The 11619-nt window shown below is 37.7% G+C and overlaps 1 protein-coding gene across 1 annotated transcript; it reads left to right on the forward strand.

Annotated features, from left to right (window-relative positions):
* The first annotated feature begins 1670 nt into the window (after positions 1-1670).
* On the forward strand, positions 1671-11182 carry tsr1 (TSR1 ribosome maturation factor). Its single transcript, XM_043259712.1, has 15 exons — positions 1671-1824; positions 2256-2359; positions 2450-2678; positions 3462-3596; positions 3693-4141; positions 4807-4957; positions 5946-6127; positions 7137-7363; positions 8257-8416; positions 8533-8643; positions 9245-9377; positions 9561-9677; positions 9772-9912; positions 10013-10087; positions 10884-11182. The coding sequence occupies exons 1-15, from the start codon at positions 1707-1709 to the stop codon at positions 11060-11062; spliced, it is 2511 nt and encodes an 836-aa protein (XP_043115647.1). The 5' UTR covers positions 1671-1706; the 3' UTR covers positions 11063-11182.
* Positions 11183-11619: the final 437 nt, after the last annotated feature.

Raw genomic sequence — 11619 nt, forward strand, 5'->3', positions numbered from 1 at the left:
GACACTCCCGTATGCTGAACTAACAAATGCCTTCCTCAAAAAATCCCTAAAGGGTCCTGATGATGTTTGAAGTATGAAGTTTGCGCTCACACAGATGGACTTGGAGATAACTAGGACAAGCAGAGCATAAGTCATAAAAATCAGATGGAAAGGATTATAGCTCGCCTCTGTTTTAAGCATAGTACCAAGCTTATGCACTATATGCATTTCCCCACAGTTTAAACCTAAAAGTGTAAAGAGCTGTAGGTTTTCTGGGTATTGCTTAATATTGATATCATCCTTGTTATGGATCACTAAGAGGTTAAAGCTGATCCCTGGGCAAAAATTATTACAGTGATGTCAACAAGCCTCCAAGCAACCAATTGGTAAACAGAGCAGAGAACCAGAGCTCTGGGTTGGTTCTGAAGCGGCCGAGTCTCCCAGCCAATGAGAACGCGGGATGCTGTCACTGTATCCAGGCGAACAGAGGGTTTTGAGACTTATGGAGTCTGTTTTATGAATGAGATTTAAAGAGCCATGCTTCATCCTGTTGATGTCATTAGAGAGACACTGTGGTGTGATTCAACATAAAACAACAAAGAAACTCTCTAGAGACTAAATGACCCATTTCACTTAATATTGCTGTACACTTTGAATGAACTCTGGGTGTTTATTATGAAGGTTATGTTTTGTGTGCTAATATTTATTATTTCCTCTACAGATAATCTGTTTATAAAATAAGCTACGGTTATAGGTATAATGACACAATTATTTGTTTTCTTGTTTCATGGTGTTTTATGATGATATAAAACAATACAAGCCCACAAGCGTGATTCAGAAACCATGCTAAAATTAAATTGCACATGAAAAAATAAGACACATGAGACGAGCTATGTCCCACATAGATGCTATTACTATGGAAATGCCAATGGAAATTAACATGCGCTTTATACCTCCCAGGATTTCCTGAGAAAAAAGGGGATGTACGTGTACTGTAAAATCCAGGTTACACTCTTTTTTTTTTATTCAGATTTTTAAGGTTTTTCAGAATTATATTTATAGGTGAAATGAGAAAAAGGAGAAAATGATCAGGATGTATTGCTTGATTAATGCGGCGTGTGAATGAAATTGCGCACTGCCCACTGCACCACAGCTCTGACAGCTTGCAGATATATTTATAATGCTATAAATAATGCGTGTGCATATATGTTTGTGAATTAAGAAACTAAATCCAAACATATCCAAAGCGTTTTAGATTTATTATTAATAAACAAAGGTATACATTAAAGTCTGAATAAGAAACACCATGATGATGCATAGCTACAAACAATTTTCATTATACATCTCACAAATCTTTACAATGTAAATAACAATTTTAACCAATAAAAAAAACCCATGTATGTTTATTCCCCACATTATTGCATTTTTATAAAAATAACTTAATAATGCTAAAACTCTAATTAGTCCTAAAAATCTCCTTTTTCTGGAGCAAATTTTTGGGAGTAAAAAATGATCAGATTTTTTGAATCTCTTTTTTTTTTTTGATTTTGGTGAATCTCATAAAAGGCGGTTGAACAGCCCTGAATCGCTTCTGTCTATGTGAGGATGCTGCAGCTGAGCAGTAGGTGGCACGCGCGCGCTTTATTACTCAGTGACGATTCTGCAGAAGGAACGTCAGGCGCGTGGAGATGACGTCACTAAAGTTTACATGTGCGGCGTGACAGAAAATGGCTGCAGGAGGCGAGCAGCAGCAGGCGCACAGACCTGGCGCTTATAAACAGAAAAACAAACAGCACAAACATGGAAAACACCGAACTAAAGGAGAGATCGGGCGGGAGAACAAGGGTATGCGCGACGAGTTCATAAAGTAATACACGCGCGGGAACCGTTACGTGGGAAGTGCATGTCTTACTGAACACGTGTTTAAAGACCCGAAACGCGATCAATGAGGCTTTAGATAAGTTTTAACGTCCAAACTGTTTATACATTTAGTTTTAGAGCCAGCATATGATGCTCGATGGATTTAAGATGGTCTCTCAGTCTAAACAGTTATAAAGTGTCCAAAAACTCACTAAAACCAACCCGAGAGACCAACGGACCTGCTTAGTCTGGTTTAAGTTGTTGTTTTTTCAATATTGACTGTGCAGGGTTTTATAGACACTGTTCTTTCATAATAATTCCAATTATTTTGTATCAGAATCGTACATGGCACGCGTATTTGTGCATTAATGCGTGTGCTAAGTGTCAATAAACATGACTCTATACATCCTAAATAGGTAGAGTTGCTGTCATGGCTCTCACCAAGAAACAGAGAAGAGAGGTGAGGAAAATGGACCGTAGAAACAAAGCCAACCAGCTGCGACGCAACAAAAAGGACTTGGTAAAGTGAACATTATACACTTACACAGGGATCACAGACTGGAGATTGGCTGACTAACTCATCTCTTTTGTGTGTTGATGATGGTGACAGGTGCTGTCAGAGAAAAGGAAGCTGGGCAGCAGGGACGGACCCCCTCATCTGGTGGCAGTCATAGCCCTTCATGCAGAAGTGGATGCTGGGGCTGTCACAAAAATATTGAGAGCTGAAGGAGTTGGTGGTGTTGTGCATGAAGATCAAGGAGTCACTGGGGCCAGGGACAGTTTTGGTCTCGTTGTCCCTCGCTTTAAACAGAGATTCATTTTCTACAGGACAGACACAGGTAAATAAGTGCTAAATGCCTAGAGGAATGACACTATACTGCTCTTGCTCCAGGCTTATGCCCCACATGATCCCTCAGAAATCATTTTAATATGCTGATTTGGAAACATTATTATTATTGTTATCAATGTTGAGAACTCTTCTACTGCTTCAGGATATTTTAAATAGTACATTCAAAGTCTTAGCATTTGTTTTAAAATAAAACTCTCTTTGTGACATACATAAAGTCACTTTAGGTCAATTTCATAAATTAATTTTTTTCAAATAGTGTAGATATTTAAGAAACGTATGAATTTAACTGCATTACAAAGGTGAGGTATAGAAATCAGACATCTTTTCAGAATTTATTTTACTATTATGCAATAATCTTATTTTTGGTTGACGTATGATGTTATTAACCATTTTGTAATATTACCTGCAAAAGTGTGCTTGTATTTTAGGGATGCACTATGTATAGGTACTGTATATAATACAGCATTGATATATTGAATTGGTACTAAATTAGTTATCAGCTGATATTAGAGATTTATTATATTTCATTTAATAGTTTCTATCAGTATACTCCTAATTGTGCAGTCTTGTTTATCCTATTACATTTAGGTTACCATTGTTGTCATCTAATTTTACTTTAATAGACCTTTAAATGTAGTTTTTAGCAAATCTCTCTAAAATTAATTGAATGTAAGTTGGACTTTTTTTTCTGTGTTTTTCTCTATATTGCAAGAAGGCACATATGTCTCTGGGCTGTGATTATAGGCTGTGGAAATCTTTTGTCTTGTTCCAGCTGACTTGCATTCACTCCTGGATGTGGCGAAGATCGCAGACAGTTTGGTGTTTGTGCTGGAGTCGACTGAAGGTTGGGACAGCTATGGAGAATACTGCCTCTCCTGTCTCTTTGCGCAGGGCTTGCCAAGTCATGGTAAGATATGTTTGTTCAGTTATACATTTTAGCAGTATTCATGCACAGATATTTAATAAAATATCACAATCAAATGTTCTCCTCTTCGTTCTGCAGCGCTGGTGTGTCATGGAGTGGCTGATCTAACAGTGAAGAAACGCACCGAGTCTCGGAGAGTGCTGTCCCGAACGGTAGAGTCTCATTTCCCAGATGCGCGTCTCTTCCCAGTGGACAGCGAGCAGGATGCTACTCTATTGCTGAGGCACCTGTCAGCACAGAAACAGAGGCGGTTGGGCTTCCGCTCTCGCCGCTCGCACCTGCTGGCTCAGAGGGCCACATATATACCCAACACCAGCCAGAATGAGAAAGGGGGCCCAGCCACAGGGTTAGGGACCCTCTGTGTGTCAGGATATATTCGAGGCTCTCCTCTGCTAGTCAACAGGCTGGTGCATATCACGGGTCATGGAGACTTTCAGCTGAGTCAGATCGATGCTCCTGCAGATCCTCTACCCATCTTGATCGCAGCTCCTCGTACGGTGAAGCCAGGACGAGACGTCGATATGATGGTTAGGAGGCCAAGATTTTGTTGTAATAGGGGTTTATTGTCTTTTATTTATTCATTTTGTACGTGGGCTCGAAACTTATCAATGTGCAACTTGTTTATTCATTTATTCATAAAATTGTTTAACACTGCTTTCTAAATAAGCTCAGCAAGTGAGAAAAGCAGTGATTCTTAAACATACTGACTCCAAAGTCCCCTTTTGTCCACAAGAATATTTGCTGCCCATTGCCTCCTTAATTTGAAGATGTCCTTAGATTCTCCTTAATTATTGGATAAATTGGAAAAAATTAATTTTTGTTGGTGTGAAGAATTAATAAGGGTTTGAAAAAATTTTTATTCACAATTTATAACCGACAAGATATTTTCAAGCTTTGTTTTAGTAGAAAAAAAAAGCGTGTTCGTTATAAAAATGCCTATGATAGTTTTCAATGTCTATAAATAAGAATTAGTTGTGTTAAATATAGTTAATTGTTGAAGAAAATCTCTGTGTGAACTCATTGGTGCGCTACTTTATGGTTGACTGTAATTTTGTGCTTTCATCCAGTATTTTTTATCATTGTGGACTGACTACTCTTCCGAAACTAACGAGTTTATTTGTTGTACCTAAATGATTTTTTTGTATGGGGTTTATTGGTTTATCTTTTTTTTCCTTTTTCACGTGTCCTGTAGGATGGTGGTAATAGGGACGTGAATGGGGACGTTCGGGTGTTGATGAAGGCAGACCCTGAGAAGATGGAGAGCTTGCAGGCGGAGGCGGAAGTGGATCCCATGGATGGAGAGCAAACGTGGCCCACAGAAGCAGAGCTGGAGGAGGCAGAAGGTACTTTATTACCCTGTTTAATTAAAACTATTAAAAACATTTTGTTAATTGAAATATATTATAAATAGTGGTTAAAAAAGCTGTAAGAAGCATACATATTTTCTGTAGTGTTATTAAAACTAAAAGTAAATGAAACGCAGATAGTTATATATATAACTTTTATACTAATATATAGTAATATATTAAATATATAAATAACAAAATTATTTACTAATATATAAAAAAGTTTAATACTATTGTTATTATTATTAGCCTATTATTATTGGGATATATTATCATCAAATCAACAAACTTGTCATAGTTTTTTTATGTGTAACACTTAAGTTTTTTTGTGTTTTTTGAAAGTATATTATTTCGGTTACTGATGCTAAAGTCACCAATTAGTTATGAAATAGCCTATGACAAGTATAGAGAGTCTCTCTGATATGATCATATCACAGGCTGGCATTATGACGATATGAAAAATGACCTTATCGCCCAACCCTTATATCCTTATACCCTATTTCATTTTTTAGTATCCTGTGACTTCAATGCAATATTGCAGCATCCAGTAGAAATGAATGCATCTTATCCATCTCTTGTGAGATGGTGTCAGCAAGATGGAGATGTTAATATTAGTTTGAGTGGTTTCATTGTTTTATATGGTTTGTCTGCCCACATGCAGGGTAGAAATGACTGCATTCAGACCAAGTTCAGATCATGCTTTAATAACTTCTCATCTGGTTCATGATAAGGCGCGTTATGGACTGCTGTAGCTCATATTCAAAGACTTTTCTCCTCCAGAATATTAGTTTTTAGCTCAGGAAAATTTATGAATTGTTAACACAGAATGACAGTACATCTCATTTATGATCAGTGCAACCAAAAGCAATAGGCTGCAGGAATATATACTAGTGACCTAAATAAAAAAAAAACAACTCTCAGACAGTACTGATATATTGCTAATTATTGATGCAGTCTATTATTTGATACTAATTTTGTTTAATAGAGGCCAGAAAGAAAAGGAGAGTGATGAAAGTACCAAAGGGGACATCCGCCTACCAGGCCACATGGATCATTGATGATGCTGGGCAGGAGGAGGATGATGATGATGATGATGACATTGACAGCTGTGATGATGATGAAGATGGGATGATGGAAGATGAAATGGATGGTGATAATGAATCTCAGGTGGGTTTTTATTCTTTTGAAACGGGTCAATCACTGGGTTTTGATGTGGATTTTCCATACCCTCTCTCTCTCTCTCTCTCTCTCTCTCTCTCTCTTAATGACCCAGGTCAATTATGTAAATCATTTTGTTATTGTTTGGAGGGATGGGGTTAGTGTTTTCCTTGTTTTCGTCTTTAGCTGATCACATGCCTGATTGTAGGTTTCTTTTTATTCCATAAACAATGACACCTCACACCCTTGGAGGAAAGCAGGTTTTGTTTTGTATATTTGTTGCTATGGGAACCTGCGAGGTGGCAGCGGAAGTGACCAATAAGAAGCGAGCTTAGCGAAAGCTGGTTAAACCCAAGCCGTCCGATAGCAATTCGAAGGTCTAAATAAAGTCTGAAGGATGAGATTGAGGGTGGGCATGGTGCGGGGGGGAACAGTGCATACGTGACTCTGTGCTTCGTGGTGGGGAGGCACTGTTTGTTTTCTCAATGTCTGCAGCTTGGCCTTAGTGCCAGGCATCTCAATGCAACAATAGTGTTTGGAGAGGGAGTCCCGAGAGAAGCCTTCAGTCTTCCTGCTCTTTTGACAGAACTTCCTGTCGAGACTTGTGGAGGGGGCGGCCATTTATTTATACCAGCTGGGCTTGAAAGAACAAGGGGAAGCTTGACAAGTATGGAAGCTCTGGTCCATTTATTTTCTTTAATCATAATTAGCATGCGTTTGAAGTCTTGGGGCGCACCAAAGGAGACTTTTCAATGCAAAGATGTTAACAATAGGGAAGTGGTACTACAGATGATTACAGAGATTATTTTTATTACTGCACCTGCGATTGTTCTGCAGGTTGACCCCACAGGGGGGTTAATGCACCCCAGCGGTATGTCTTGTCCTTTTCCCCATCTCAGTCACTCGGCTGTCTGTTCAGTGGACTTCAAAGAAGTGGCGTGTTTTGTTTGGGTTTGCTAGACTCTACGTGGATGTATGTCTAGAGAAATGTTTTTACATGCTTCTCTTCCTCTCTAAGGATGCTGGGTCTGAATGTGCTTCTGAAGGAGACGATGACGACGGGGAAGAAGAAGAAGAGGAGGAGGAGATCAGTTCCACCGGACGCACTGGAGCCGATCAGAAGTATGACGAAGGCATGGATGAGGTCGAGGAGGGGGAGGGGCTGAGGAGATACAGAGAGGCACGTGCCAATGAGATGTTCCCTGATGAAGTCGACACTCCCCTAGACGTCCCAGCCAAGACACGGTAAGATGCAGGACAGTTCCAGCCATGTACCTGTCTGTGTTTGAAATTTTACAAAGAAACTGTCTGTGTCTGTGGAACGCAAAAGTTAGATATTTTCCATATGATAACAATTCACAACCTTTAGGGATGAGCAGGTGTTAAAATTGGCTATTAATGATAACTGTTAATTATGTAATGCGAGTATTAAAATTCAGTACTGTTTGGATAAAAGAAACACAAATTACATATTTCAGTAAAATATCACTTGTATTGTTCACTATGAACATTTTATGATTATTTGGATAACTTCTGTTTCTTATTAAAGGAATAGTTCACCCAAAAATGAAAATCCCAGGTAGTTCCAAATCTGTATGAATTACAAAGATATTTTGAAGAAAGTTTGTAACCAGGCTGTTTTCGGTCACCATTGACTTCAATAGTATTTTTTTCCTACTATACATATATTAATAATAATAATAATAATAAGTGTTTACAAAGATTGAGTTACAAATAACTTAAGCACACAAATAATATCCAGTATCAGTAACCCCAGCTCTATTGGTTATTTTTAAATATAGCTTATATTATCATTCAAAAGTTAGACAACAGATTTGCTGGAGAGTCTGGTGGGCATAAAAGTCTTTATGCCCACCAGAAATAAAATAAAACCATAATATTTTATAGTATTACAATTTAAAATAAGCTTTTACTCCAGTGTCACATGATCGTTCAGAAATCAGTAATTTAGTATGCTCATCAAATGCTCATGAAACATTGCTTATCAAAGAAATCTTTGGTGACAATATAAATGTCACTTTTGATCAATTTAATGCATCCTTGCTAGAAAAAGCCACAACTTGTGGGTGGTGGTGGTGGTAGTGGTATCTGATGACTGGTCCGTTCTGTGTGTTCAGGCTTCAGAAGTACAGAGGTCTGAAGAGTTTCCGTTCCTCCCCATGGGACCCCTTAGAGAATCTGCCTCTTGACTACTCGCGCATCTACCAGTTCCAGAACTTTGAGCGCATGCGCCGCCGAATACTAGCAGATGCTGCTAGTGAGGAGGATGGAGCAATGGTTTGTATGAAGGGAAAGGGAGTGAAAGGGGTGGTGCTTAGAGAGTTCTCACAAATATATTGGTTTTGTCTTAGAAAGTGTGATGATTTTGAAATGTCCACCCTTTATTCCTGCAGGAAGGCTGGTACGTGACTCTTCATATCGTGGATGTTCCTCCTTCAGTAATGGAGAGCTTTCAATCCGGCAAACCATTAGTTCTAGTGTCCCTGCTACCACATGAACAGAAGGTACTTGCAGCTTAAAAGATTCTTGAATATTTTCAAAGTCTTTTTTAAGGCAAGTCATGTGACTTGGCAACCATCTTTGAAATGACTCTCGGACATCAAAGTACATCACCTATCTCTTTGTATTGGGAAACATCAAATTTTCCCAAACTGCCACTATGCTTATGAATTCAATTTTATATTTGAAATCACCAATGAAATCTGACAGCAACTGTGGAATAATTGTTGTTTCTTTTGCTCAAATAGCATTATACAAAGCTTATTTCTCAGGCAAGATCAGCCAGTGCGCATGCACAGTCCTAAGCGCACATCTTAGAATGCTGACTGTTTCCATAGCAACCAGAACTTTACAGATCAGTGATTGGCTATTTTATTTAGAAGGTGGGACAACTTGCTATTGATCAGCTATTTTCAGCGTTGCATTTTTCCCCATTCAAATCTATGAGTGACACGTCTTGAGTATTCTTCAAGAAAGAATTTTTCAAGAAAGTAATTTCTTATTGTCATATCAAATAGTGATGTTTGTTTTAAAATATAATAGTACTGTTTAAGTGTATTCTTTTCATGAGTGATTATAGTATTGAAGTAATTGTCTACTTTGCAGATGTCAGTGATGCACATGTTGGTGCGACAGCATCCGAGCAACACAGAACCAGTGAAGTCTAAAGAAGACCTGATGTTTCAGTGTGGTTTCAGACGCTTCAGAGCTTCAGCCATCTTCTCACAGCACACTTCTGGTAATAAGAGAACATCAATTTCATTTTTTTTTTTTTTTACATTTACATAGAGTCATGTCAAAGTAGGATCTTTGGGTAAACTATGCTTTTAAACAAGTGTTTTTTGTGTTTTTTGTATGATGTATCTGACCCAAGTTCCAATAAATGCCTTTTTCAATGATATCAATTTTTTTTTGTTTTTAGCTGATAAACACAAGATGGAGCGGTTTCTGCGGCCTGATGCTCCTACAGTGATGTCAGTCTTTGCCCCCATTACCTTCCCCAACGCTGGTGTTCTGGTCTTCAAACAAAGAGACAATGGTGGGCAAAAAACATTTGAACTCAAAAAGAGTTAGAGAACTGCCTTCACTAGTACAGTATGTGGTAAATCTTTTTTGTTACACCTTTACCACAGGTATGCAGGACCTCGTGGCCACAGGTTCTCTTTTGAACTGCGATCCTCAGCGTGTGGTGTTGAAGAGAATCGTGCTGAGCGGACACCCTTTTAAAATCAATCGGCGCTCTGCTGTGGTCCGTTACATGTTCTTCAACAGAGGTGAGAAGGAAGGCATTAGTCATTTCCTCTGTTTACTTTTAGATGTGTGCACAGATCTAACAATCATTGAGTCCAACATTAAAGCATATCCCTTTTGCAGATGATATTCTGTGGTTTAAGCCAGTAGAACTACGTACAAAATGGGGACGAAGAGGACACATCAAGGAAGCATTAGGTAAGAAATAGAATATTAATTGTGGAGAAAAACATTTAACGAATTTACCATTTGCTAGCATTTTAAACAGCAAGACATAGCTCAAAGATTTTAGTACATATTCAGTTCTTTAGATCATGACATTTTTTTGTGATGATTTTTAAGGATTATAGTAGTGTATTTAAAAAACAAAACAATTTAAAGCTTATTATATTTTTTTATTAATAAAAGTTGTTTAATAATCTAGTGTATTATCATTTATTTTTTAAGCCATGTGTTTACTAATAGTACTAATAGTAATTTGGTGTATTAAATTAAGATGATGATGATATTATTATTATTAGGTTTATTATTATTATTATTATTATTATTATTATTATTAATAGTAGCAGCAGTATTAAAATTCATTGTATTACTTTGTCAAAATACCAAATAAAAGAAATTAATCATTTATGAATATTTGACATTTATGCAAAAGTAATATTATACTAAACAGTACTATTTGTTTCCTTTAGACTTTTGATCTGGCCATAAAAATAAACACATGATACATACATAATCAGTTTTGTTCATTAATAATATTAATAGTAATTGTATTTTTTTTTTTTTCTATTGAATCCTTAACTGTGCAGAAAATATACAGACTACAATAAAATATGCTTACAATCATTCAAAGTCGTTATTTTAACTAGATGTACTAGCTGGTCTAGTTTGAAATTGGGGAGAAAAAGGAAAAAGTACATTTAAAAAAAATGTGGAATGTTAGAAAGCACTGACTCACATTGTGTGACTCACTTTTATTGGTGTGCTTTCGCAGGTACTCATGGCCACATGAAGTGTGTTTTTGACAACCAGCTGCGCTCTCAGGACACAGTGCTGATGAACCTATACAAGAGGGTGTATCCGCGCTGGACCTACGATCCCTATGTCCCCGCTCCTCTTCCCTGGGTCAAGAGACAGCCGCCACCGGCCCTCAGCGACATTGACATGGAGTAGAGGCAGGAAATTATGAACTGAATGCATTGAAAACATAACATGACACTTACTGTCTGTGTCACAGAATGCTCTGCTATTGATTCTCTCTGCCCTAATTGACTATTAAATGTCTCTATATAATTTCTGCGCTCGTTTTAGTGTTCTTAAAGCATTTTTTCCATAAGAACGTCTCTCACTGGCCACTAGATGGCAAACACGTATTAGTGGAAATGGTTTCCTTCCGCAGACTTGAAATGTTAAATGTCTTATTGAGGCAATCTGACAAGTCTGGGATGTTTTTAACCAGTCTCATTACAAATAATGGCATTGCTTATTTACAGCCTCAGGTTGACAAATCAACCCTTGAAATCATTTCTCAAACACTAAAAAATGCTGTTAGTCACTAAACGCGTCCAGCCTAATTTCAGCTTAAACCCAAAGTGAGAGTGTCTTGCGATTTTTACGAGGGAGGCAGTGGCGAAAACCCGCATCTAAACTCTCATTGTAAATACTGTCATTGCAATCTTTTATTTCTCATCATTTAGCTCAAACCAAACCTCACTCTGGAATATTATCTC

Source organism: Puntigrus tetrazona, chromosome 15 (assembly GCF_018831695.1).
Source record: "Puntigrus tetrazona isolate hp1 chromosome 15, ASM1883169v1, whole genome shotgun sequence".
NCBI lineage: Eukaryota > Metazoa > Chordata > Actinopteri > Cypriniformes > Cyprinidae > Puntigrus > Puntigrus tetrazona.

Excerpts from the sequence above, each read along its gene's own strand:
- tsr1 (XM_043259712.1), top strand. The coding sequence starts at position 1,707 with ATGGCTGCAGGAGGCGAGCAGCAGCAGGCGCACAGACCTGGCGCTTAT. Across the intron at positions 7,364-8,256 it reads GACGTCCCAGCCAAGACACG|GCTTCAGAAGTACAGAGGTC; the intron begins GTAAGATGCAGG and ends CTGTGTGTTCAG. Across the intron at positions 9,678-9,771 it reads CTTCAAACAAAGAGACAATG|GTATGCAGGACCTCGTGGCC; the intron begins GTGGGCAAAAAA and ends CCTTTACCACAG.